The sequence below is a fragment of the Hoplias malabaricus genome, chromosome 15 (genome assembly GCF_029633855.1).
Source record: "Hoplias malabaricus isolate fHopMal1 chromosome 15, fHopMal1.hap1, whole genome shotgun sequence".
Lineage (NCBI taxonomy): Eukaryota > Metazoa > Chordata > Actinopteri > Characiformes > Erythrinidae > Hoplias > Hoplias malabaricus.
Window position 1 is genome coordinate 11,657,303 of NC_089814.1, and position 27,547 is coordinate 11,684,849.

A 27,547-nucleotide genomic window follows, 5' to 3' on the forward strand; every position below is an offset into this window, starting at 1 on the left:
TTTATCTCCACCAAGGCTAACGGTGACTGATACTGTGGTGAACTTACACTGAGAGAGAGTTTCTCCGTTTGAGGAATAGCCCTGTGCTGTTCTACTTAGTCTTTGCTGTCAAAACGAGCTGTTGTTTACTGACAGCAGCGCTTAAGCTGGTTTAGGGATGGTGACGGGACAGGAGCACTGCTTTAAAATTAGCAGTTTTTAGCTGAGACTTTGTCCTTGGAGTCAGCAGAGATGGTAAACACACATTTCTTATCTAGGAAAATGCTCCTCACGCTTGTGTGTCTCGCTACAGTCATTCAAGGTAAGACGTTTAAAATATCAAACTTTAATTTTAGGTGTGTGGTTACTGTGGTAAATGTATTGTTATGTGGGTAAAATAACGGCTCAGTTAAAAGTAAACACCCTAAATATGACTTGAGGGTCAAAACAGAATTAGCAGCTTATAAAATTACCAAAGAAACGTCTAGAACTCTAGTGTATATAATAGTTACTTTTAAAGAAAAACAAAATAAAACCAACAGAAATAAACAAACAAACAAAAAAAAAACAACAACTGCAAAATATAATATAAAACACAATACACTAAAATATAAGATATCTATCTAGATTCCATTAGAATAAGAATATAAATACAAATTAATTAATAATTATTATCCACCTCTGCATGTTGTAAGTAAAAATAACATACGCACTGATGAAAAGACTTTTAAGGCCTGCAGGACGAACCCTCACTGAACTGAACAGTATCTCTCCAGGTGTAAAACCTCAGCAGGTGCCAGGGCTGAACAATATATCTTCTCTGAAGTTTCTTTTCGGTTTCTGTAGTGTTTAATAAACCCCAAATATATCTCTCATTTTTTAATCTCTACTGTTAACATGAACAGCTAATATAACAGACTACTCTGTCTTTATCATGGTAGGGGTGTGAGATATGATACTTGTTTATCATGATCAAGATAAATTATATCAGAATATAAGAGCTCTGCTCCGGGTGCCTGTGAGGAGTTTGGCGTGTTCTTCCTGTGTCTGCATGGGTTTCCTCTGGGTGCCCTGTTTTTCTCCCATGGTCAAAAGCACGGTGGATTGTCTACTCAAAAGTGTCCATAGGTGTGAGTGAATGTGTAAGTGTGTGTTGCCCTGGCACCCCCCCACCCTGCCCCCCAAGGTGTGTTCCTGCCTTGCACCCAGTGATTCCAGATATGCCCCAGACCCACCGCAACCCTGAAATGGATAAGTGGTTACAGACAACAAATGAATTAATGAAAACCCTTCTAATTCATTACAAAGAAAACACATACATTTTTTACATGGTTGATCATATTAGGCCTAACTCATTATGTTATATAACTTAAAATACAAAGTATATTCTTAATAACTTTACATCAAAAAGTAATTAATTTTGTTACTATGCAACAGCACCCAATTACTGTCTAGCAAAAAATGCTCAGATAGCTCAACAACCCTCTCTGATGATGTTTCCCTTAAACATATGTCACCATTATGATAGCAATCAGTTTTAACACATTTTATAAAACAACTGTAATGAGGCCGTACTAAAATTATTGGTTTATAACGTATACTGATTTATGACTTATTCTCTACTCATTCTCACTCCAGTCCACTGTGCATTTGTCTGTAAATGTATGGAAAATGGCCTGGTGGCCTTGAGGATTGTCATGGAATTAGGTTGTTAGTTTGATAGAGTAGTGTAAAATAGTGAGATAATTCAGCCATAGATCACAGTAGCCTATGTGCAGTGTATGTTCACTCATGTTTGGTTTAATGTGTTTGGACACTGTTGTGTACACTAGTTCATTACTCCCCTGCAGCTGTAGCTATTAACCTACTTTGAGCTGTTGCTGTTTTCGGCATGGGATTTTCAGAGTTAGGATGAGATGTGATTTGTTTATTAGGCTCATAGTTTATAGGGGCTTTTGAGTCGATATGATGCCAGTAGGAAGGTTCATCAAACAGATTAGTGGACTGTGAGTGAGGCATACTGCTGTGTTGTTTAGAGATAACCTGTATAATGGAGAGGAGAGTCAAGCTGTCTGTCCAGCACTGATAAAGACTTTATGGTCTTTCTTTTTTTCCTCTCTGCTTCTGTCCAAAGGGCCATCTCAGTTCTTTGCAGTCACCATAGATTCAGCATGTATGGCGGATAACATCAATCTAGTAGGGAGCCTGTGAGTTTAGTGCTTACTGTGAAAACCTCATTAAAATGTGTCTTTTTTAAATTGGTACCTTGGCAGAAATCCATAGGTGCTGCTGAGATGGAATAGGCCGTGCACATAGTCCATTGGATCATGTGGGGTGTGGGAACAATACTGCAACAAGAAGTAATGTACATGAGCACTTTTAGGTTCATGAATATATATGCATAAGTTAACATACATTTCTACACTGATATTTTCATTATGCGCTCGCAAACGCATTCATGAATCTGTATGACACATGCAATGCCTTTTGACAAAGTACTTCAAAAGATGCACAACGTGTCAAGATCAACCTTCAATTTCCAACGCTGCTCTTTGGCAATCAGAGGCAGGAGGCAGCTCAAGCCCTGAAGCCTGTCGGAAGGTAAAGGTTAAGTGTCTCCTCCAGACGAGGGATTTGACAAGTTGCTTGTCTGGACACGCTGAACACCTGATGAGAGCATTTGGGACTATTTTCCTGCCTCTGTTTGCTGAGCTGCATGCTAAGAAATTCACTCACACAGCATCAAACTTAGTCTTGGAGTCAAATTCTGTGGGAGACTCTGGTGTTTATGTTAGAAGGATGCTAGACATTTGTCCCTGTGACATATGTGGATATTATCACTGCAAAATGTTGGATAGCGCGGCATGAAAACCGATTTCAAAAGTAGTCTCTGAGCTTGTCATGTTTTTGAAATGTAGAGAAAATGATGCCCTTGACCTAGAGACAAAACACTGCAGATGTCAGAATATCGGTCACTTTTGCTGTAACAGTTTGGACATTGGGATGTTTCCATATATTATTTATTTGTAAATACAAATTTATTTGTATATTATATTCTTAATTTAAAACCAGTAGTGAAAAAATGGGGGATTCTACCTGTTTTTTAAAATGTATTGGTGACTTCATTCAGAGTGATTGAAATGTGCTGTTTATGAGGAACAACCACTTTAAGTATCTCTTTAAACAGATCAACATGTTATATTTTAACCCATGAGCCCACATTTGTTTGTGTGTGTGTGTGTGTGTGTGTGTACACTTTTGGGATTCTCTCCAGCAGCTTAGAGAGCAGCCACCAAGGATGATTTCCCAGCAAGCTTGAAATAGTGTTTATATTGAGGCCATTTTGGCTGCTCATAGCTGCTTCTTGGAGGGAACATATAATATTTTTTATTTCAGTTTACATTTTTTCCCTGACTGTGAAAGACATGTGTTTAATTAGATTTGTTTAACCCTTCAAGAGGTAATCTTTATACCACTGACATGTTAAAATACATATGTAATATGGCCTATAGCTATATGTAATATAACGTCTATCTCATCCCCCGGTACTATGCAGTATTTACAGTGGGACTGCACATCATGTCATTTCACAGTTGTTATCTCAGTATGCATGTATGCTGTTGTAATATAACAGGACTTTTTTTTGCTTTTTGTTGCAAAAGGAAATCTTGCATGATTCTCATTTTCCATGACTAATCTACTAGAGACATGTCTCTAACATAGTTTACTCTGATTAGTATTTCTTGCATACACAGAGTTTGTTGCTAGTGAGTTATATGCAGACTGTATAAACAGAGAACCATCAGTCAGAGTCATTCTTGGTCAGTTTACATTAGACAGGTTAATGAATACAGTGATGTCAAGCTGAGTTCTCTGTAGGTGCCCTCTCCTACAAAAATCATCAGTCAGTTTAGTAGAATGATTAATTCTTTAAAGATAGAGCTATTCCACACCAATCTGGGGAGAATTCATGTATGATTTTATATTGCAATATATTTTTGCCAGATAAATTATTATTGCCAGATCAGTTCATTCCAATGTCATGTACCATAACATGTATGACTTTATCCATATTCACTCGGTAGGAATGAAGAATGAGGGATTATCAGACGACCCAAATACCCTTCCCCGAGCTCCTAGTTTTCCAGAACTTACCTATCAGTTCCTAAATGCTGACCATCTCTTTCTGAGAGACACCAGTCAGGTATGGAACAAAAAAGTTAGCCAGCGGTCACAGAAACAAGACTTCATTATCACTGGACTCTCTGGGCAGCCAGCCATCAACGTCAGCTATGGGCCGATGTCTGTGGAGCAGACGATCTCTCTGGATCTGGTCAATGGAGGCCCAAGGGTCAGAGCTTTCATTCTGGCTCGTCAGGTGCGCTCGTCAGCTCCTGTGATACGGCTTCTGTTCTATGCCTCCAGCAAGATCGATGTTGTAAACGACGTATCAGGTCAGACCAAGTTAGGCGAAAGTGAAGCTGGGTACATCTGTGTTACCGCCCATGCTTTCTGGGCACTGCTGGAGATCCGAGGAACCTGCTCTATTCCTGCAAATGGGGGATTCTGTTTGGCCCACTTGAAGCCAGAGCCAGCATGGTTCAGTCCAGGCACGGGGAGGGCCAGCAGGGAGCAGAGAGGCGATTCACGAGGGACAGTGGTGGAAGTTTACTACCAGACCAGGCCCAGCCCCACCAACCAGTGTGTCCCCCAGGACAGTAATCAGTGGAAGGGTGCAAACCAAGCCTTTGGTCCCAATATGAAGAAAGTTGGCAACGTCAATCTCCTGCGATCACCTCCAGGAAACCCCACGTTCATGCGTCTGCGTCTGGGTGGAACTGTGATTGTGCAGACATCTTCAAAGCCTCTGAAGAACACAGACACAGCCACCTTCTATGTTTTCTTGTCCAGTACATCCCCAGTGGAGCACTTTATACTCAGGTGAGTACTTTAAAGGCACAATTTCTTACTCGTATTGTTCAGATCTTAGCACTGTCACATTTTAGAACTATAATCCAAACATTGACCATTTGGCAAATACTTGTTGGTGTTTTGCATAATGATAATGGATCATTTAAATTCTCCTGCTGGTCTCTTTTACAGTAAGAATCAGCTCAATGGGCATTGCAATAGATATGTTTTCATGCTTGATAATTTTCTCTTGTTTAATTGTTCAATAATCATTACATTGCTCTGTTACGAGATATTGTCACAGTCAATCCATGATCAGCTGTTTGCAGTAGTATGAGATGACTACATTTGTTTTATTCCGTTTAACCATGTTATGTTTACTTCATAACAAACAGTATGTGAATTCGGCCTAGTTGTGACTTTTGGGTTAAAAGCAGAAAGCACCTTCACTGAGGAACATAATGAGTTTTGCAGAAAAACAAGGACACAAATTGCCATTGATGCCAAGCCCAATAGCAGCCCTTGTGTAACAGTCCTTAAATGTGATTGAGTGACTGAATGACTGAGTAAAGGAGTGCCTCAGTGAGTGAGTGAAGGAATGACTTCTATGAGGTGCTTCACATCTAAACATTGGTTAAAACACATTTAAAAGACAGTCATTATGTGATTAATATTGTTTATTTGAGCTCAGATATTGTCTGTTAACATTTGGGAGGTGTAATATTGACAGCTTGAAAGCAACATGGATGATCAGCAAATTTATCCTGTGCTTGTATTATAATAGTGAATCGTTATGGACACAAAGAGACAACTAATTTGTTAATTGCAGTTACATATCGGACACCCAACAGTCAGCTTTTATTCCAGGGGAGGCCTATCAATTATGAACTGAATTGATAGTGGCAGCTTACCTGCTATGCACGCATAGAATCAGCACAGTATCTGGATTTTTTTCAGTGAAGGTTAAGTGGGGGAAAAATGGAACCTCCATCTGTTTTAGATTGCCCAGTGGTTCATGTATTATTACATTGATCTGCTGTTACATGAGGTCATCCATTATTAATAAACTGGTTAGAAATAGGATTAATCATGTTCAGGATTATCAGATTTTCTCAGAAAATATTACAATTACCACCTGCTTTTGTTTCCCAGAGGGTATTTTTGGTCACGCCAAAATAGGATAATTGAGTGGGAGGTTCATTGGGGGATAGAGACAGCAGTGTCCCGCAATAATGTGTGTATGTTCCTGAAAATATTCTTAAGGGTGAATCCCTACAGACGTTCCAGTTTATTGCTGGGAGAATTCTGTGTTTTTCCACCCTGTACACAGATTTCAGCGACATAATAACCCAGCACCGGCTCAATTCATTTTTTTCACTGAAGGAGTTTCAAAACCGTTCCTCCATAAATAGGGAAATAATGGGGAAATTATTTGGCAGCATTCATTTCTTAACATTCCGTTATTTGTGCGTGTGGGTTTCTCCCCATAAATAATGCATCGACTTAATGGAGCAAGAAAGCAAATACCTAATAACTACTTGACTCCTTTGGGCAGAGATGAACTTATTACAGAAGACGCTCTGCTGTGCAAAAAACACACAGTGCAATCTGCTGAATCCCAACACACAGCCACTGAGGTGGAACACAGAGCAGTGGAGAATTGGTTTTATTTGCATGGTATAAATAAGGTGTATTGTTGGAGTTATGTCGGAATATGTGGATTTAGTTGTTTGGTTTATCTGGAAAATAGCATGAGTACATGACCTCTTAAACTACGTCCTAACCCATTTCACATTGCTGTCCCACTCATCTTAATCCCCAAGTATTGTTGCGCTAAGATAGTGTATAACAGGGGTTGATATGAATACTGTTGAATATTATAATAGACCAAAGTTATGGAACTCTATCCCCCACCCCCCGGTCTCTCCCAACCACCATCCACATATAAGAAGCATTTAAAAACTTCTTTTACTAACCTCACTGCTTAGTTGTTTTATCACAGTTGTAGCTGTCTTCTATTTTTGTACTGTACTCTTACCATACTTAAATATTCATTCATTCATTCATTCATTCATTCATTCATTATCTGTAAGCGCTTATCCAGTTCAGGGTCACGGTGGGTCCCAAGCCTACCCGGAATCATTGGGCGCAAGGCAGGAATACACCCTGGAGGGGGCACCAGTCCTTCACAGGGCAACGCAGACACACATTCACTCACACACTTTCGAGTCGCCAATCCACCTACCAACGTGTGTTTTTGGACTGTGGGAGGAAACCGGAGCACCCGGAGGAAACCCACGCGTACACAGGGAGAACACACCAAACTCCTCACAGACAGTCACCTGGAGCGGGAATCGAACCCACAACCTCCAGGCCCCGGGAGCTGCGTGACTGCGACACTACCTGCTGCACCACCGTGCCGCCCTACTTAAATATGGAATTTTATTTTTCATTTATTTTCTCATTGCTTATCTAATTATTGTTATTATATCCTGTTATATCTCCCCTGTAACTGTTGTACTGTAAAGTGTTATCATCATCATCATCATCACAGGACAAAAAACTAAAATCAGGCCACTTTATCTTTTAAATGTTTCAAAGGTTGGCGACACTGCTTTGTGCTGAAGGTTTTATGAAGTACTACTTTTGATTAAATCTGTCCCCCACCCACCTCCAGAGCTTTGCTCTGTTAGCAGAAGCTGCCTCAGTATCCTCTGCCCTCTCAAATGGACATTCCTTTCAGAGAGGGGTTAAGCCGAAGTGGAGCCCAGTTTCACAGAGAGATTGATTTTATCCTGGGAAAACTCTCTGCCCCACTTCACTTCTCTCTCTAAGATTGAGTCCAGACCCCCGGGGTTATGCTGGGTAATCCAAGCACTGATTGAAAATTAGTGGACTTGTTAACTCTTTCGAGGCCGATCTGTTTTTATCGGGGACAGCTGGGCCTGCTGCGCTGCAATATAAAGGCTTCTGTTGAGGCAGTCACCTAAAATATATATATATATATATATGTTGTTCCTTTTACTCATTCATGTTTGTCTTCTTATGTATTTTTTTTCTAAAACTGCTCTTTTCCAGATGTTTATGAACTTGGTTATCTGTATTTTAACTACAAGCGAGTAACTTTACAAACAGAATGTTTCCGTTTTAATCACTGCAGCTGGTTGCACTGACTGTGTTCATTAGCACCCAACGTGATACACCAATTTTGACGGACACTCGGTTACTATTTCTGACACGTCATGCCGCTCCGCTGCTCTGATAAACAGCGTATCTAATACACTCGAGCATTTTAAATGAAGTCTTAAGTTACTTTCTGATTGGTCAGTAGTTGAGCTCCCTCCACTCTGCCATGTTGCTCACGTCTGACGCCTGCAGTTATGACACTCGGTAATATGCTCCAAAAAAGTTGGATAGAGGCAGATTAATTAAATAAACATAGGGTAAACAAACATGCTGTGGTAAACAGAGTCTGAAGAAAGGCCAAATGCATTAGGAACAAGCATGAATTGAGATTTGCTACAAATGCGTAAGCAAATAATCCTTTGGTTTAAGAGCAGTGTTCCTCAGTGAGTGATTGCAAGGATTTTAGGTAGGTCATCTTCCATGGTGCATCATATCATCAAAGATTAGGTGAACAGGGAGAAATATGTGCATCATGGGCATGGCTGAAAACCACAGCTGTACATCAGTGACCCGGCAGAGACAAACTGTTGTCAGTCAGTGACGGCATGGCTGTGCAACAGATTTGGGCTTGTGGCTTCAAACCACACTTTGGATCACTGTGTCTGAGGAGTTTGGTGTGTTCTCCCTGTGTCTTCGTGGGTTTCCTCCAACAGTCTAAAAACAGATTTGCAGGTTGATTAGCTATTCAAAAGTGTCAATAGCTGTGAGGGTTTGTACAAATTTGTGACTAGATAATGTCCTTTGATAGATTGATGCCCGTCCAGTGTATGTCTCTGCCTTGTGCCCATTGATTCCAGGTGGACTCCAGACCTACCACAGCCCATACAGAACCTGAATGAGTAGTGTTGTGAATGAATGTTGTCCATGAACACTGTAACTGCAAGTTGGTGTTGTGCTATTCACAGTGGAATTCAGACCACATCAGAAATGGCCTGATACACAGTCTGCCTTTCACACTGCTTGTTTTTGGCCCATTGTCTTCATGAAGACGTGAGATGCTCTGCAGTCTGGTTATGAAAACAATGTTCCAACATGACAATATTTATCATTCTGCATGTGTTGCAACAGCATGACTGCATAATCAGGGACTGTGAGTGCTAGACTGTACTGTCTGCAGTCCAGACCTGTCTCCCATTGAAAATGTGTTGTGCCTTTATGGATCACATTATACAGCAACAATAGCCCTGTATGACTGCACAGCTGAAGACTTGTGCAAAGATTTTCAAAGCTGGATTGACGTTTGTCTTCCATTCTCAAATACGATTAAGTAAACGTGATGTAATCTTTGGGCGAATATGCACTTGTCTGATTATATTAACAAAAATTATAATCATTAAAATCAGTAGAACTGAATTCGCTAATTAGTGTTCTCTATTTATATTAGTATTTCATAATGAACCCAACTATTTTGGGCTTTTGTTTATTGCATTAACACAGCTATTTTTTTCTTTTTTATTCTTGCTCTTTTATGAGATCTTCCACTTTGCATTAGGCTTAACAACTCTCAACACGGGTAAGATCCCTGTAGTAGCACCTCATGGCTTATTGCTTTATTAAATACCAGTTTGGATAATTGAATAAGCAAAGCATGAGTGTGATCTAAAGTAATATTCTATTCCATTCCATACTTGAGTCCACAGGCAGTTCCACATCAGCTGCTAGTGGTCGCTGATTTGTGTCAGAGATTTATTCCATCAAGATCCTCATTACAGATTCTGCTGAACCATTTCTGTAGTTATACACACAACGGCTGTTCTCTAGGCATGCTGAAAATAGGCCACACATACAGATGTGCTCTCCCTCTCTCTCTCTCACTGTAGCTCGCCACCTCACGTCATTTCTCACCCATGCTCTCCTATCTATTCCTGTCTCTGTCTATTCCTCTCCTATCTATTCACTTTTATTGTCTGTTTATTTCTCTCTCTCTTTCTCTCTCTCTCTCTAACTCACTTTGCCTCACACCTCTGCTCTCAGGTCTGCATTCTTGTCTGTCTGGTTCTTATCTTCTCTTCTCTCTCTCTCTCGACATATCAGTGTGACTGAAACAACTTCTAGAAGTGAATTAGTCTGTTCAATCTACAAAGTGAACAACTCTTGATTACTGTGGCTCTAGCAGGATATGAGAGTCTGGATGATGTAATAATTACAGGCAGTGCTCTTGAAGTCCCTGTGTAATCCTGATTTATTATAACTCCTAGTCTCTGTGAACAGTGGATAGATCTGTGTGTGCACACTGGCGTGGGCTGATTCAGGCTGATATCATGAATTTCCACTGATTACAATTCTAATCTCATTTCTGCGCTAATACCAAATAAACAGCCCATCACATGCATTTATTACTGATGGGTTCTGGTAAATAATCGTCATAATGCAATGATTATTTTTTATTGCTTCTGCTTTAGGAATTAATGAATTGTAGTAAAACTGTGGAAGTTACATTGCTCTAACACATTCCAGCCTCGGTGACTTTTACCCTTGGTCTTCATTTCCAGAATGATTTGTCTCATCCAGGAATGATCTATTTGTTATAACTACAGCTTTATTAAAACGTGTTAAAGTTTAGGTGAAATTAGACTCTCCAGAACCTGGGTTCAAAGAGTTATTTAAAGTTATAGATTAAATGGGACAGACACTAGTGCCGTTGTATTTGAAACATTGCTTTTATCATTTTTATTCTGTTCTCTCTCACATTTTTAAGAGGCTTTTTAAAAATGATATTACTTTTGAATAAAAATTATTGATCGTGAATGTCCATTTTAGATCTGGAATTTGCAAGAGGGTTGCTCTGGCAGTGAGCAAGGAGCTGTGTGAATGCAGATAGTGATAGAAAAAAGAGCACATGTCCATGTCCAAATGGTCTGAACAGCAGATATCATAAACTACAGCCGATTATTCCCCTAATCTTTTTTGCTGTAATACCATTTATAATGCCTGTTCCATATGTGTTTACTGTTGATGGATTATAGGGAAATAATCACAATGCACTGGTGTAATAAAGGTGCCAAAAAATGTTTTTACTTTTTAATTCATTCATTCTTTTTTGTTTTTAATGTGATGCCACAGAACTGTTGTTGTCAGTCCTGTTACTGGAGTTTACAACTATGTAGTTTCCACTACATAAAATAATAATAAGGGCATTGATTTTCATTAATATGTAAGTAGCTATCTCATTATTTTGTGATCTAATTCAATGCAATTTGTGAGGAGTAGAAATTCACTTTAGAATATGGAACAATTGGTTTATTAGGAAATTAATAAACTCTTATTAAATAAATAAACTTGCATGAAAAACTGCTACTACATAGAAGCCACATGAATACAATTCTTGCCAATTACACACTTATAACATGTACATCATTTAATAATTTGTTCCCAATAAATTGCACAAGGTCTTAACTAACTATTTATTGTGCGTTATTACCTAAGAATGCAATTATACTGATTTCTACAAAACAGGTCCCCAGTTACTAATAATGGTCACAGTTCATTCATGCATTCATTATCTGTAACCGCTTATCCAGTTCAGGGTCGCGGTGGGTCCAGAGCCTACCTGGAATCATTGGGCGCAAGGCGGGAATACACCCTGGAGGGGACGCCAGTCCTTCACAGGGCAACACAGACACACACATTCACTCACACACTCACACCTACGGACACTTTGGAGTCACCAATCACCCGGAGGAAACCCACACGGACACGGGGAGAACACACCAACTCCTCACAGATGGTCACAGTTAATAAAGATTAATGTTTGGTGAATAATTCACTTATAAATGTCTAATTTGTTCATTACTGAGCAGAGAACAAGGTAAAATAACACCTAATTTCTGTTCCTTAAAATAAATTGTTGCCATATTTTTTTAACTGTAATGAAACATTCATAAATATACTCCTAATAATAAGTATTGCTTACCTCTAGAACTGTATGTTCTGTTGTAAATAGGTTCCTCACATTTGCATATCTCATTTACAAAGGGGTCCATTAAAGTACCATCCATTTTAAAATATTTTAGCGAACCCAAATTGGTTCTTCTAAAGCATCACTGCGCAGGATTCTCTTTAAACATCTTTACTTAAAATGTACTTAGTGATTATGCATGGTGCATTAATGAATTATAATGGAAATGTGGCCTGTTTAAAGGAGTCTAAGACTAATGACACAAATTCCAAACAGTAGCAGATTAACTGTGCAAATGATGGGATTTTCATTCTTCATATCATTGTTGCATATAAATAGTGTAGATGAATGTGTGTTTACGTGAAGAAGCATTGCTCTGGAAACGTCCATGAAGCAGTGTGGAGAAAGAGAGAGTGAGAGATGGGTGAGAGGACAGAGATAATACAGTATGTTGCAGTGCTGTTGCCCCCTTCACTCTCCACTTCTCTGTTGCACTCCATAAGATGCAGAGAGTTTGGACAGTGCTCAAGTCCAGCCTACATCTCAGGCTGGCACGAGGCGCGCTTCCATTCTGTGTAAAACCACGGCAGCAAAACATGCCAAGCGTCTGTCTACTGGATAAAGCTGGTTGAAAAAAAAGCATTTGGCTGCAATTTAAGGCTGAAGTGTGGGCTCTGACTCTGAGGGACAGCAAGATTAATGTTCCTCAGAGTTACACACTGCTCAGCCATGTGCTTACACTCTGTTTAAGCTAAAGCACACCACTAGTGAATAACATTTTGGGTGAAATGCTGGGCAAGCACAATCCTATTCTTTTTCAGTGACTCTGGAACAGAAGAGTGAAACGAGTGGAGAACCCTGGTGAAACTTTCATAAAAATTGAGAGAATCCCAGTGGAGCTGGGTTTGATTGTATAGCATAGATACAATGCACAAACATATTCTCAAACAAATTCTCTGTTTTCCACTGTAGCACATGTTCAGTTACCACACCCAGTAATTTCAGTGTAGACGTCAGTAGGAAGATGTTTGAGCTGTAGACCACTGGCTTCTGTAAAACTGTAACTGTGTTCTGTCCTTTTATTAAGTGCAGAGAAATGCAATGAAATGTGTGTCTGTGAAACCATGGGGTCAGTGACCATTAGTCGCTTGGGTTGAGATGATCCTGTAAATACAACTTCTGGGGACAATTATGAGTAAATTTGGCTTGATGTGTGTGTGGACATGGGACATGAAGCTCTAAAGAAAGTAAGTTAGTATGCTCATGGATACCCCCCCCCCACCTTTCCAAAAAACCAAAAAAACTACAGGAGTTTTAGAGTTCAACAGTTCAAGTTTAAGAGAGGCCACACCCTTTTTTTTAAAGTTTAAGATGTCTTCTCCAGACAACAAACCAGAAAATATGTTCCGTTTATAAGGATGTGTTTATTTACTCTTTGGAAAAAAACATGTAAATTTGACCTGGGGTGTCTGGACATTCTCATACAACTATATAAAGCCATGACCTTAAATTAAATCTGATGTTTCCACACTACAGTTACAGGCATACGCTGCAGTGCTATAACTAGAGCATTCATGCTGTACATACAATCAATCTCAGTGCCATTAGCCTATTTTTTGAAGATGTTTAAATGTCCTTATGTGACAGAGCCACAGTGCGGAGAGGGATGTCCTTCAGCACCGCCAGACCCAGTGACCCTCAGCTGTGGGACATCGCACTGGATCCAGGGAAAGGAAGCGACCCCCAAACTATCTCCGTCATATGCCAGAAGAAGAGTGCTTTCAATGGAAAAAGGCAAGCCTTGAACCTATCCCCATCCATTATTGTGCTGTGTATATGGGGGTGTTTTTACTTTCATGTGGAATTCATTTAAGAATCACAAGGCCATGCAAGCACTGTTCTTAAGAGATGAAAATTAAGTAACAGACTGTAAAGCAGAGTGAAAACCCCCCCAAAACAACAGCCTTCTCTTGTTTGTTTGTGTTGGAACAGCTGCTCACAAAACCTGTTCCCTCTTACAGGTTAGTGATTCAAATGAAGACAAAGTGCTGTGTTTAACAAAAAATAAGTCAACCATATCAGTTCTAAGGAAACACCAGAGACATACAATTACAAGTTTGTAATAAATGTATATCGCTATAAATGAAATCATAACATCTTCATTACTCAGTACACAATGTGGCTTTGATGTGGTCTTCTCATTGTGTTGGTAATCCTCCAAAGAACAACAACAACAACAACAAAAACACAATAACAACATGTCTTTTGGGGATGAGGCTACCAGCGACCTCTAAACATGTTCTCATTTGTAAGTGGGCTTCTGTTTGTTCCCATTTATTATTAGCAAGGTTAGACTTTTTGGGACAAATTTTGCCTTAAGCTACTTGTTAGTTCTAAAAACACCAGCAGTGTTAGTCGCCATTGAGAAGCAGATCAGTAAAAAATTGCTTCACAGTGGGAGGAGGATGAGCCTTTTCATATGAACAGATTATCAGTGATTTTTAAGTCTTAAATCTGTCAAAAAAAAAACTACTGACATCTTGTTAAACATATCCTGTATTTCAAACATGTTGTAGTTTTACGGTTTTATATGTCTATGGGGATATGTTGTCATTATTAATGTAAACAGATTTCTGTTAGATATTTGGGCCACTAGTCCCAAGCTGAGGAAATATCTGTTTGCGGAATCCTTGTCACGTTGAGAGCACATAAATATTTTAAGATGTGTGCTAATTCTGGGATCAGATTTGTTTAACCTTTTGTAATGACAAGTCTCTTGGAGATGTTTAGAGTATTAAAAACACTGGGTCGTACCACATTTATTTACGTTTGTTAATGAGTTACATTAGCAAAAGGTGGATAAAAGCTCCAGTGACAGAACGTTAGCTTCACAGCACTGACACCCCATATGGATATCAGTGGCGGTTCCTGCCAAATCTCTCGGGGGGGCGTAACTGTTGTGATATTGTTGCGATAACTGCTAAGGTGACTTGTCCACTGAACAAATTAAGAGCTTGCCATCTAGATAATTGGCACGTTGCCCTGTACAAATTAATCAGGAATCTAACTTGACGGTGCCATCTAACGTTGAACAGTTTTATTTCTGTGGTCTCCTCGTGTAGAAATACCGCCAGTAGCCACTAGATTCACAAAGATTTATCTACATGCTGTACAATATCAGTGGATAGCTTTATCCAGGAGTTATAAAGGTCTTCTTTAATAAAGTTTCTTTGCCTCTACATCGAATCAACAATCAACTGTGGTCTTAAATAAACTGCAATTGAGTCGGCCTCATAGATATTTTGGAGACAGATCAGTTTTATCATCATCACCTTTGCTGTTTAATCTATTTCAGGGTCACGGTAGTAGATATTCAGATATTTTATTTTAGGTGCAGGAGTTCCAGAATAAAGAGTATTGTGAAGATTACTGAAGTTGTACTGACCAGCTTGCCAACTTACCAACTGTACAGGGTTGTGCCCAAAACTAAACAGTTCTCTATTCACTATATACTTCACTGCATAGTGAGCAGTTTAGGGAATAAGGTGGGGGGAGGGGGCATTTTTAACATGCCTCACCTTGTATATGACTAAGGCACAGTGGGGCAAGCCCTCCTGGAACCCACTGAGAATGAACTGAGGGCTCTGCAGCTTGAAAAAAGAGCCTTAATATAACAGTTTGTGAGAGGAGTCAGGGGCAAATTTCCCCCGTCTTGAAACTGCCTGAAAAGTGGCAGGACAGTACAGAACAAAACCTAACGCTGATTGGACTGTGATACTTAGAGGTGAAACTGGATTCTATGATACAACATTGATTATTCTGTTGGCTGTTTTTCTAATTCAAGAGGTTTAGACTTAAGATTACCCAAGCAGCCACTATAATTTGAGAAATGTGTGATTATTTACATGACATGTCTCATAAATCCAGTGAAAAACTAATTAAGCAAGCTTCAGACACCAAATATGTCTTGCTACATTGAGGGCAAACTTTTCTTTCACTGCACTATTCCTTTTTAATAGAATCTGTGCATTCCTGTACGAATTACAGTGAATGTGAGGTGTGTGGACTGTCCAGACCCCAGCAACAGAAAATAGCTCCAACTTCTACCAGGCACACTGCCCTTGCTCCCCTCCCTCTGCTTCCTACAGGCCGACCCACTTATCTGTAATCATCCCTGATACATCTGTGCATCATCCCAGCTTAAGACCCGTGCGTACAGCACAAGATTAGAGCCCAGATCTCACGTCTTAGCTCCAGTATTAACCAGCCAAGAGCCAAGCCCAGAGGATTCCCCCTGCACTAAGAAAGCCATGATACACACGAGGGATGATGGGATGGATGTGGCCCATTTGTCCCTCCACCCCTTAAAGCCTTGGTTCACCAGTGAAAAGCTTTCCAGCTATGCTGGCATGACACAGGCCACTGTAAGCTTTGTTTAGTCAAGAATATTTATATCAGTGTTTGCAATCAAACATGATATGAAGATTTGAAGTCAATGCAAATCCCATACTGTACACTTACCCACTTATAAATCATTGACTACCTGCTGTCCAAACCCACTTCACACCCCTAAGTACTCCATATATGTGAATCCTGTTTAGATAGACTTCACATACATTCTTAAATGCTTTCTGTGCATAGATTAAATAGTGCCAAACCAATTTATTTTTCTTCCTCTTACAAGCAAAGTGTAGCAGCGCTGAAATATAAAGTGCTGTAGCATGAATATATACAAATAAAAATGTCTCAAATGCATCAAGTCCAGTCAAAACCTTTATTTACTGTATGTACAATATGTTAGACATCTGCGCATTGATAAGTTTCAGGTAAGGTATATATAAAATTATATAGAAAACTGGTGTGTGATTTGCAGGGGTCTGCTGGAGGTCCTACAGCTGGACTTTGAGAATCAGGAGCACGGTGACCAGTTGGAGAGTCAGATTATCACGTGGCATTTGGAGCTGCCTGGAAACATGATCCAGGATGAGGGCACCATGAAGATTTACACAATCCATAGAGACTATGTGGGCATAGTCCCACTCATTACGGTGAGATTTGCGTGTGTATATGTATGTATGTGTGTATACAGAACACGAGTTCATATATTGGATTTTCATGTCAATATTATGATTGCATGCAATTTCTCTGTTACCCCCCCCCAGGCTGTACAATTTATTGTTTTAGATGTATAACATTGGTGATAAATCCAAAGCGCACATGTGACTGTTAATGCTACTGCTGGGGAGCAACTTGTACATAGATATATCTTCCATTTGATGCTTCTGTATGGATGCCTTCAGCTATAAAAGTACAATAAGCCATATAAATGATTCATGAGTCTCTGTGGAGCTGTGTGGTTAGGGGTATTATTTGTCCCAAGGCTCAGTGCCAGCTCTGTTGCCCTCTGCTTTTGATCTAACTCTGTCATCCTCAGTGCAGGCCTTACAGCTTCTGATTCAGTCCTAATGAAATTGACATTCATATAAAGGACACCGCCCTGGTCTGGATTAGACCTGTCCCCCGCAGAATGTATGTCCCGAGGACCTACTTATTTCAATGATTACTTTTTTATTCTATGGCATTGAACACATGATCTTATTAATAAATGTGCCAGAAATGGTTCTTTGGCCCCTGTTCTCTCCCCATCCCACGCCTCACTCTTCTCTCTCCATCCAAGCCATGGCCATATAGGAATCTTTATTTTTAACAGTCTGTGTTCCAATTCTGGGATTATTTGACAGCAAGATTTGTCAGTTCAACTAAGGTGTTCAAGCTAAAATGGGGAGGGAAAGAAAAAATGTTATATATATATATATATATATATATAAATTATATTGGAATTTTGCTTTGTGCCAAACACAATGAGAATGCAGCCAGGGCACATCGCTGTTTTTGCAATCACAACACACTGTCGAAGCAGGATTTTGTCTTTAACTTTCCGAATCACGGTCAGCATCTGGTGTGCTGTGTACAGAGGCTGCTGGATGACATCTGGTGGGGCTAGAAGTTAAATCTATGCTCAAACCTAATCGGTAAGCGCATCAGTCACATTCGTGATGCACTGCAGTGGCATCATTAGAGAGTGTCAGATGCAAAACCCTGTTTTACACACTGCTGAACATGTTTTTAAGACAGGAACTGCTCCACAGGGGGCTGCCTTGACACACCAGCCACTTACCATTGAACTTATATGGATACAAATGAGATCTTGAAGACAGTTACATGATGCCGCCCCCACCCCCCACCCCAAAGTGCAATGTTGCTGAAATTGTGAGGATTCAGTAAAAGGTACAGATGCAGATTAGGGTGAATACATTGTGTTGGCTTTCAGTTTAAGGTCATATCTTGATGGTATTCACCTTTTCAGTGCACCTTCAGTATCTCTGGAGCATCAACACACAAATTGTGAAATAAGACCATCCAGTCCATTTTTGTGGTTTGCTTCAGTCTGTAAACATGGGATAAATTATATTTTCAGTTTTTGTGCTAGTTTTATGTGAAGTGCTGACTCATTAGAATTGCTCCATATCCTTATTTGAATCTCTCCAATCACAGCAATTCACTCGTGGTTATATGGGAGTCCCAAACTGAGGTTTAACATTGGAAAACAAACACAACGTGATGAGATGTAAAATATCCTACGCCAAACCATTAGAGCTTCACATAGGGCCCACCACACTCTTCCTACCTGCAGCCACCAAAATTCCTGTTGAATCCTACACCTAAACACTAACAACACTGTGGCCTTTTATGATCGATCATCAACCAGCTATCCTTAACAAACACGGTTACTCGCTGAGCTGAGCCCAGCCCATGAGTACTCAAACCAAGCACTGTATCACTAGGTCTTCACAGGGGTCATCAGGTAGGCACCTCCTCCCATTGGTATTTCGCTGAATTAAGACCACAACAGCTCCAGAAGGCTCAACAGTGAAGTCTGGAGCCTCAGACCCAACCCCCTCCAAGCCAGCTTTACAGTTCTACCTTACCCTTTACCATCAACAACCGTAAATCCACACGCCTCCCTGGTGACTAAGACTGTATCTAGCCCCACTGGCACCGTTAATGCATGCTCAGCGTCGCCAGTTCCATGTGATCTTTACATGCTACATCACCAACAATCCAAATAGCACCTCTACAGTGCATTTCCCCAAGTAATCTGTGCTCTCCTTATTCACAACCACTGACTAGACCAGCTGTTATATAAATGTACTGAACACAAACAATAAAAACGAGAACAAAGAAAAGAACAGAGAAAAGAACAAAAAATAAAAAGCTAAAACCAGAGCTTCTGCTCCTTGCTGGTGTTCTTTTGCTGGAATAAACAGTGTCTCACTTTTATGCAGTCGTTCTGAACAGGACCTTTAAATAGGCTATGAATTGTTATTTGATCAAATATATTTTATATCCAATATATATTTGATCATAAGTATGTCACAGATGTTTTCACAGCATTAAATTGTGGAAAGTGTGTATAATTCATCAACTTTATATTCCCTGTCTCACACTGTGTTTCTGGTGGGTGTATCTTTTCCACAGACCACAGAGCTTCTGAACACAGCAGTGTTGACTGGTAAGAGGGTGTCCGTACCTGTCAGGGTGTTAGGAGTGGAGGCAGATGGCATGGTATATGACATAACCAACTCCAGTCGGTGCAAATCTGCAGATGAAGACACTCTGAAGGTACACTACATCACAGCAGCGCCGCTGTCCACTGCTCTACCAATTACACTCACTGCGCGCCACTCATTACCAGCCTAACACTCTCTCCCAGTGACATCTCCATTACACCTGGCAGGGCTGAGGACGCTGGAGTCTTACTGAGCAGCAGCTCTGACAAGCCCCAGTGCCCAGCTCCTTATTACAGATTACAGACTTCAGAAAGTTACTCCAGAGAGAGAGAGATGAACAGAGAGACAGAGACAGAGACAGAGTGACCTACTAGCCTCTATCTGAGCCTCTGCTTTTTCGTACCCAGAGCACATCCCTGCCCCAGGGGCCTGTCTTTTCTTTGTGTGTTTATTATGAAGAGCTGAGACCTTTATCCAGTTAGGATTGAATCATTCTCTTGAGCTTCTCTTGCCAGGACGGCTGTGTTTTAATAAAGGGTTTAAAGTGTTTAAAGGGGTCAAATCTGAAGATGAATCTGTATGCTTTCAGTTCATTTCTGGTCCAGTGTGTCCTTAAGTACCATACTTACACACCGGCATGAAGAGGAACACAGCCTATAAACATGCCGTGAAAGAGATTAAATGGCTGGCCAGACCAGAGATAGTACTGTGGACACACTGCGCACTGTACTGTGGTTCCTGGAGTTGCTGAAAAAGAGACAAGCTAGGATCGGCTGATGGCTTTTTAATGATTATTTTGACTGAGAGGAGACTAAGTGCTCTCAGTTGTTTGAGAATGTGACAGTCCCTGAAGCATTGAGAGGAAAAGATGTGGTAACAACTGTAATACATTCACTAAATGAGACAGTACAACCATATGGAGCACCCATTCCGTGCTGTATTTCACTGCCTTTCACTGCCACATTAGCATAAAGCCACTAAACTCTTTCTCGGGGGCTGATGGGTTTCACAGTGTTTTTTTTTAACTGCAACTTTAACAGGGCGATTCAATAGTATTATGCTAATTTACCACTGTAAATGATCATGGTAAGGATTTCTACCCTTACAGTCATGTTAACGACCCTCCTTTCTTTCTCTTAGGTATCTAAAATGTGTGAGAGTGTGTATCTGAGTGGAGAGGAGATGAGAGGAAGGGTTAAGACGGTAGTTAACTTCACCTACAGCTACCTGAGTGCTCAGCTGGAGGTCAGCGTGTGGATGCCTCACCTGCCCCTCCAGATCGACCTCGCTGACCCAGAGCTCAGTCAGATCAAGGGCTGGAGGGTGCCTGTCTTCGGGGCCAAGAGGTTAAACAATGTTTAATATTGCATTTTTGTCAGTACTCTTGCATTTCCAAACTGGCCTTTTTAGGATGAAAGAATAAATGTTCTTGACCTTCAGTGTTCGGTAATGGAACAAGATTTTGACTATTTCTTTCAGTCCATAAATATTCATGCGGTGTAATGGAAGGCTGACATTTTCAGTGACTTTATGAAGGGCTTTGTTTCAAAGAGATTGTAAACCACTTCTTTGAAATTAGCTTTTTTCCCTTTTCTTTTATTAAGGTTATACTAACATTAGAAAAATAAAATATGCTTTCCATTGTACATCAGAATCATTCTCTATAAAAACAGTTTAAGCTGCTAATGATAAAGTGATGGTGTATTTCATTGTCACACAATAAGTCTCTCAAACTGATTCCATGAACATGTCGCTGAGTACAGTGTGCTTTATTGACCTCCCCAGTCACCAGATCTGAATTCAATAGGCTGCTTTTGAGATGTCGTAGAACAGAAGTACAGACAAATCTGCAGCAGTTAGGTCAACAACTTTGGGAGCAATGGGATTCTACTCAGTATAAGAATGGTGTTCCTAATTAAGTGGCCAGACAGCGCACAGTAATGAACCCAAAGGTAACACAAGGTAAATGTAAGCGTTAAGCATCTGGCTAATTTTTGTTGATAGTCAACAACTGTAATCAACAAAGCCATTAAAATGACTGACGTCTGTATGTATTAGACGGCTGGATTACTGTTATTGAACCCGTATAATCAACACTATTCGGTGATTAAAGCAGCATTGTGCTGAGGTAATTGCGGTGTTCTGAATGCCTAACCGATTAATCATCAGTTTAGAAAACAGCATGAAGATGTAAATGTAAGGTCAACATTGCAGTTGGCTCAAAAATTGATTTTCAAGGCAGTTTATGTACAGCAAGCAAGGTCTCTCTAATCATCTCTTAAACAAGACTTAATTACTTCAATGTTCTCAATCTTTAGGCAAATGCTAAATGCAAACATGTTTACAATTTAATCAGTGCTTGGTTATGTGTGAATTTAATTGCTTCAGGCAGAACTAGCACGCTTATGTAAGCCTACAGCATCACATATGTACATTGATTTATAAAAAACGTCATGATAGTTAGAGAAGTTAGTGCAGAGACTTTTTAAAATGTCTTGGGTGCACATACAGTAAAGTTAATATAAAAATACAGTAGATGGAGCACTGCAGAGAGAGTGAGTCAGAGTGAGATGGAGTAAAGTAAAACTTAAAATTGTTATGGTAGTCAGTGTAAAATTATTTTGGAGCAGAGAATCCTGAAGGAGAGAACGTGTTTTTTTATTTTCTCCTCCCTGTAGGGCAAGTTGGGAGAGTGAGGAAGATGATGAGAAGAAGGGCAGAGGGTGCATGCTGCAGTATCAGCACAGTCTGGTTCGAGTGCTCACAGCCTTCACAGCTGAGGCTCCCGACCCAAGCGGCTCATCTCCGGTGTATTTCCTTGGCTCCGAGTGGCTGGTGGATGTGACCGGGCTGGTCCGCTACTCTCTGAGGGTCGGGGACACGAGTGTGGTGCGACTCCAGGCCGGAACAGTCCTGAGTGGCAGGGCTGCTGGAGTCACTACGGTACAGGTAACTCAGACGGAAGGTCTTAGGCTTAGGGTCACTGATTTTTCACACAATACTGAATGACATTTCAGTTTGTCAATCTCCTTATTATGCCAAGCGTTTTGAGAATTTTTTTTTTTTTAAGAAAATAGCACTTTTTCAATAATAATAATAATAATAGCATTCCGTTTATATATATAGTGCTATCCAAAGGAAAACATGACATGTATCTCTATTTTAATTTACTGCATCATTTGAACACAGCAGCTGTCCTTCACTTTGTGTGAAAATATCGTAATGAATAATAAATTAGAAACACTCAAAAATAACTCGGAATAAAATAATTTTACATTGACTTCCATATAAATTTAAGAAGTTTCACTTTCTCCTCAGCAGTTACTATTTTTGGTTTTTCTTTGGACAGCGACAATATGCCAAATCCTGTGTATATACATTTTTTATTATTATGCATTACCTCCTGAAATACTCTTCATATAGAAAAGTGAATTGATGAAACTGAGTATTGAAACGGAGTATACTCAGATATGAGCAGTTTATTATGTATTTAGTAATGTATTTAACATTATTGGGCGGCACAGTGGTGCAACAGGTAGTGTTGCGGTCACACACTGCTCCAGGGTCCTGTGTTTGTGGGTCAAGCCCCTCTCCAGGTGACTGTCTGGACTGGCGCGTCCTCCAGGGTATGTTCCCTTGCGCCAAGGGATTCTGGGTAGGCTTCGTATCCACTGCGACCCTGAATAACCTTAGATAAGCAGTTATAGGCATTAATTAATTCATTCATTGTCTGTAACCGCTTATCCAGTTCAGGGTCGTAGTGGGTCCGGAGCCTACAGGAATCACACCCTGGAGGAACACACCCTGGAAGGTTCACAGTCCTTCACACACATTCACTCACACCTATGGACATTTCTGAGTCGCCAATCCACCTACCAACGTGTGTTTTTGGACTGTGGGAGGAAACCGGAGCACCTGGAGGAAACCCACGCGGACACGGGAAGAACACACCACACTCCTCACAGACAGTCACCCGGAGCGGGACTAGAACCCACAACCTCCAGGTCTCTGGAGCTGTGTGACTGCGACACCTACCTGCTGCCCCTACGTGCATATATAATTATTTATGTGTATAATTGTGTTATAATTGATGTGTGATTATTAATTATAAATCAGGATGGTTAATGAACAATTAACCATCAACAAATTTTGGTTAAAGATGCTGTACATGCCCATTTATGAGAAAAATCATATCTCTGTGGTTGCACCCATGGCTTAACTATAATGTCAGATGAAAGGGAAAAAGAAAAAAAAAACTGAAGGACATAAATTGAAAAGAAAATAACCAGTCTAAAAAAAAAGGCAAGAGTGAACATTGCTGTGGCTTTCCAGCACTGTAGAAAGCTAATGGAGTCGAAGGGCATGAAGAGTGATGCTGAGGCTTTGTACACAGCACTGAAGGCAGGAGTTATAGTTGTCTATATATTTTTTTTTGAGTTTAAAAACACCAAATTTCAGCAAGTTCCAAGTAAAATATGCTTGGGTGCACCGTCCATGAACCTGCTTGATTAAAACACATTTGGCAGATGGACCATTTCTGTTGGCATTTTATCCATAAATAGATCTCAGGCTGTGTAGGCGAGCAAATATACAATACTTTCTGTTAACAAGTGTCATATTATAAATAATGTTATTAGTTTTGTAACAGGCTAATCAGGCTTTTAAGCTACATGTATCACAAAGTCTCCCAATGGAAGTAAGAGGCATCTAGCTTTGACTTTTTGATACAGGTGTAGCTGCGGCATTAGAGTACAGCACAAGTGATTTTTCTGACACCTATTTGCATATTAAAATTCAAACACAGAATGACTAAAAATGAAAAGAATAAATGGGCGGGTTGACTATCCATTTAAAGCAGGAATCTTACATAGTTTTGGCAGATCTTAAAATCAGTGACCCACTTTCAGAACTGCTTTCTTTAGTTGATGAATATCTTTGACCAAACAAAAGATAGTGGAGAATGGATAGAGCTGCTGTATGTATTTATGCATTAACACATTCTTGAAAATATGATGCAACCCCTCCAAAACCTGGCCCTGCTGTGTTTGTTTACTCTTGGGGTCAGGTGATGTCTCCTCTCTCGGACGCTGTGCTGGCTGAGAGGATGGTACGGGTGCTGGATGATAAAGTGAGCGTCACGGAGCTGGGGGTGCAGCTGGTCTCGGGCCTTTCTCTGAACCTGCAGCTCAGTCCAGGCAGCAAGCGGGCCATTACAGCCACAACCAGCACCCAGGACACCATGCACAACCCCAAACAGGTCATTCCTCAGGAACACAGGAACCCTGCTGTCCACCGGAGTCACGAGTAGGGCTTTGTTTTTTAGTGCGTCTGGTGGTTGAGGCTTTCTATCTGAATGAATATCTGCTCATAAGATTCTGAGCACGCTGGGAACCCAATAATATTCACAGATTAATAGAGTTCGCACATTTGCTGGGGCAGAATCACATTTTACAGAAATATGTCAGGGGAAACCATTAGATGCTCTAAATTCCTTTAGATGACAGCCAATTCAGATTTTGCGTCTCAGTAATACGGCCATTTGGTTGACCCAGTCAATATCAGGCTATTAGCACTCAGCGAGGAGCTTCATCCGTTTATGTGATGGGCTCAGCTAGTGCGGCTCCACAGGCTATGCATAATGTATTTCACCTCAAAATATAGGACAGCCCGTGGCGGCAGTTGTTCGTGTTCCCGGCAGCTCTGGCTGTTCGTACTACAGCTTGTTACAGTGATTACTCTGCTCGTTGCCCTCTGGTGTTTCAGATGGATTTTTTTGCTTTTTTTTTACACATAAATATTGATCCCTATGGTTAAGTGAGGCTCAGTGCTGAGGGTTTATAGGGCAGACATGCTGAATTCAGACTCAGTTAATTATTAGAAGATTAACATGTTCATTTCCTTGAACATGGCACTAATTAGAAGATAGACAGACAGATGCATGTACTATATTGATCCTCTAGGGCAGTTGTACTTTGTAACAGTAGCTGAAGGACACTGGACATTATTTCCACATAATTCATGAAGTTCATTTGCACAGAGTGAAGACATCACTTCACAAACAAGACAAAGTGCAAGACAACATCAGCTGAAGTATTCGCACAGGGGGTTTTGTGGGGGAGTTCTAATAGTAAATAAAGTAACGAACCCTCTTTAGGGAACAAATTTAAAAAACTGTTCCCTCTTAAGGATTTTTACTCTAGTCCAAAATAAACATGTTATTTAGCTTTAAACTTTAACAAAGGCTACCACTTTAACTGAAATTTGTCTTTCACATATGGCTGTTCACAGTCCTCATTTGTATGCCTCATTTGAAGCTCAATATACTGAGCATAGAGAATCATTTTAGGCTCTTATATTCGGTGATATGAATTTCTTTTTGTTGCATCACAGGAGGCGGTGGTTGCCTGCTGGGTGAAGTTCAGCGATGGTACGCAGGCTCCTCTTGACCTGTTCGATCCCAGCGGCTACACTCTCGCCCTCAGCTCACTGGATAAAAAGGTGGTGTCTGTGAGGAAGGTTTCTGGTCGTGTTGTGGTGGCGGAGGCGGAGGGACAGGGCCTGCTGCTCCGAGCTGAGCTGGCCATCTGCGAAGCCTGTCAGAAATCCAAACGCAAAAGCAAGCTGGCCGTGGGCGCCGGCACCGTCAGGGTCAAATTCCTGTCGGCTGAGCAGCCGGCCGGTGAGAGTAGGAGGACACAGGCTGGTGTCCGACGTATGACTGATTACGGGAGTGAAGCTGATACTGTAGAGACTGAACCCAAACTGAGCTTGACCTCACCTCACAGCTTGGCCGAAATCTTCAGGAACACAATTCCAGGCATGCAAGAGAGCGCCATGCGAGAGGTCAGTACAACATCGACCAGTTCCAGCCTGCAAGAGGCAATCGGAGCAGCCGTGTCCACTATCAGAGCAGTGAATGGCGCGAGGATGCCTGGCATTAACAAAGCACTTGTAACAGTTGGTCCATCAAGTGTTTTGAAGAAGAGCTTTGGCAACCTGCTGGACGAGTTAGACTTCACTCCCAAAGAAGAGGAGTCTGAAGAGAATCCAGCCTTGGTGGAGAGCGATTTGATGCGGACATTTGGTTTTCTCACAGACTTGGAAATCTGCATCTACTCCCTGATAGGGGTCTCCTGCTTGGCAATCATAGCCATCCTGCTCAACTGTGCCACTCACAATGCTAAGTCCCGCAGTAAGAAATCTCCAGTGCAGTGCCAAGGCCCTGATGAGCACAAGCACCACTGGGTCCGTCTGGGCACGGCTGCAGAACAGAGCAGGGCTGTGCCAATTGCCACAGAGCAGGTGCCAAGTACTACTGCAGAGATGCCAAAAAGCATGGAAATACAGAAACCCAAGGAAAGATCCATAGTTACAGAAATGCCCAAACCGAGAGAAATGCCAATGGTGTCTTGTGAGGAGAGGACGGCCACTCTGGGCAGAAGGAGCAGCACCTTGCCTCCTAGACCAAACCCTATGGCAGTTAGGTCAGCAACTCTATTGCCAAAGCCTGTACGGAGCGATCCGCTGCACTCTCCGACCAGCAAAAGGAACCAAGTCCAGTTTACCACCTTCACCACACTCGACATTAAGCACTTGGCAGCACTAAGGAGGAATGGGCTGGATTTCAACTGGGCCAGCCAAGTACCTAGAGATGTTAATCAGGCAACGGGTGCCAGTCAAGCAATAGTAACACCTCAGGGAGGCGTGTGCAGTCCAATGGTTCCGACCAATCAGGGAGGCTTTTGCAATCAGGTTAAGGCACCCAGTCAGGCAGGCCAGTGCAATCAGGTTGGTCCAGCCAATCAGGTAGGAGTACGCTTCCAGATAGGAGGCTGCACCCAAGCTGAAGACTTCACTCAGTCCAAAGGCTTTCTTCCAGAAGGTCCGTGGCCCATCGTTAAACCAGCAGCACAGGTTTAATGAGTGTATGTGTTCGTATGTGTATGTGATGTCTCTCATTCCATGCAAAAGCAAGCAAATACGTCCTATAAAGTAATGTCAA

At 41.0% G+C, this 27,547-nt stretch overlaps 1 protein-coding gene and 1 long non-coding RNA gene across 3 annotated transcripts in view; one reads left to right on the top strand and one right to left on the bottom strand.

Moving 5' to 3' along the window:
• Nucleotides 1-27,517, top strand: si:dkey-1d7.3 (transmembrane protein 132D). Of its 2 annotated transcripts, XM_066645905.1 has the most exons (9): nucleotides 1-301; nucleotides 4,065-4,920; nucleotides 13,622-13,768; nucleotides 16,848-17,022; nucleotides 19,514-19,657; nucleotides 20,686-20,891; nucleotides 22,224-22,494; nucleotides 24,611-24,802; nucleotides 25,936-27,517. In XM_066645905.1, the coding sequence occupies exons 1-9, from the start codon at nucleotides 232-234 to the stop codon at nucleotides 27,463-27,465; spliced, it is 3,591 nt and encodes a 1,196-aa protein (XP_066502002.1). In that variant the 5' UTR covers nucleotides 1-231; the 3' UTR covers nucleotides 27,466-27,517. The 2 variants fall into 2 exon arrangements, with proteins under 2 accessions (XP_066502002.1, XP_066502003.1); XM_066645906.1 differs by lacking the exon at nucleotides 24,611-24,802.
• The window catches only part of LOC136668402 (uncharacterized), an 80,352-nt gene that overhangs the window by 5,190 nt on the left and 47,615 nt on the right, over nucleotides 1-27,547 (bottom strand). The window contains exon 2 of the long non-coding RNA XR_010795495.1: nucleotides 2,245-2,327. This is a non-coding gene — a long non-coding RNA (uncharacterized lncRNA). The remainder of the gene's footprint in view (nucleotides 1-2,244; nucleotides 2,328-27,547) is intronic.

Excerpts from the sequence above, each read along its gene's own strand:
- si:dkey-1d7.3 (XM_066645905.1), top strand. The coding sequence starts at position 232 with ATGGTAAACACACATTTCTTATCTAGGAAAATGCTCCTCACGCTTGTG. Across the intron at positions 17,023-19,513 it reads GCATAGTCCCACTCATTACG|ACCACAGAGCTTCTGAACAC; the intron begins GTGAGATTTGCG and ends TCTTTTCCACAG. Across the intron at positions 20,892-22,223 it reads CCTGTCTTCGGGGCCAAGAG|GGCAAGTTGGGAGAGTGAGG; the intron begins GTTAAACAATGT and ends TCCTCCCTGTAG.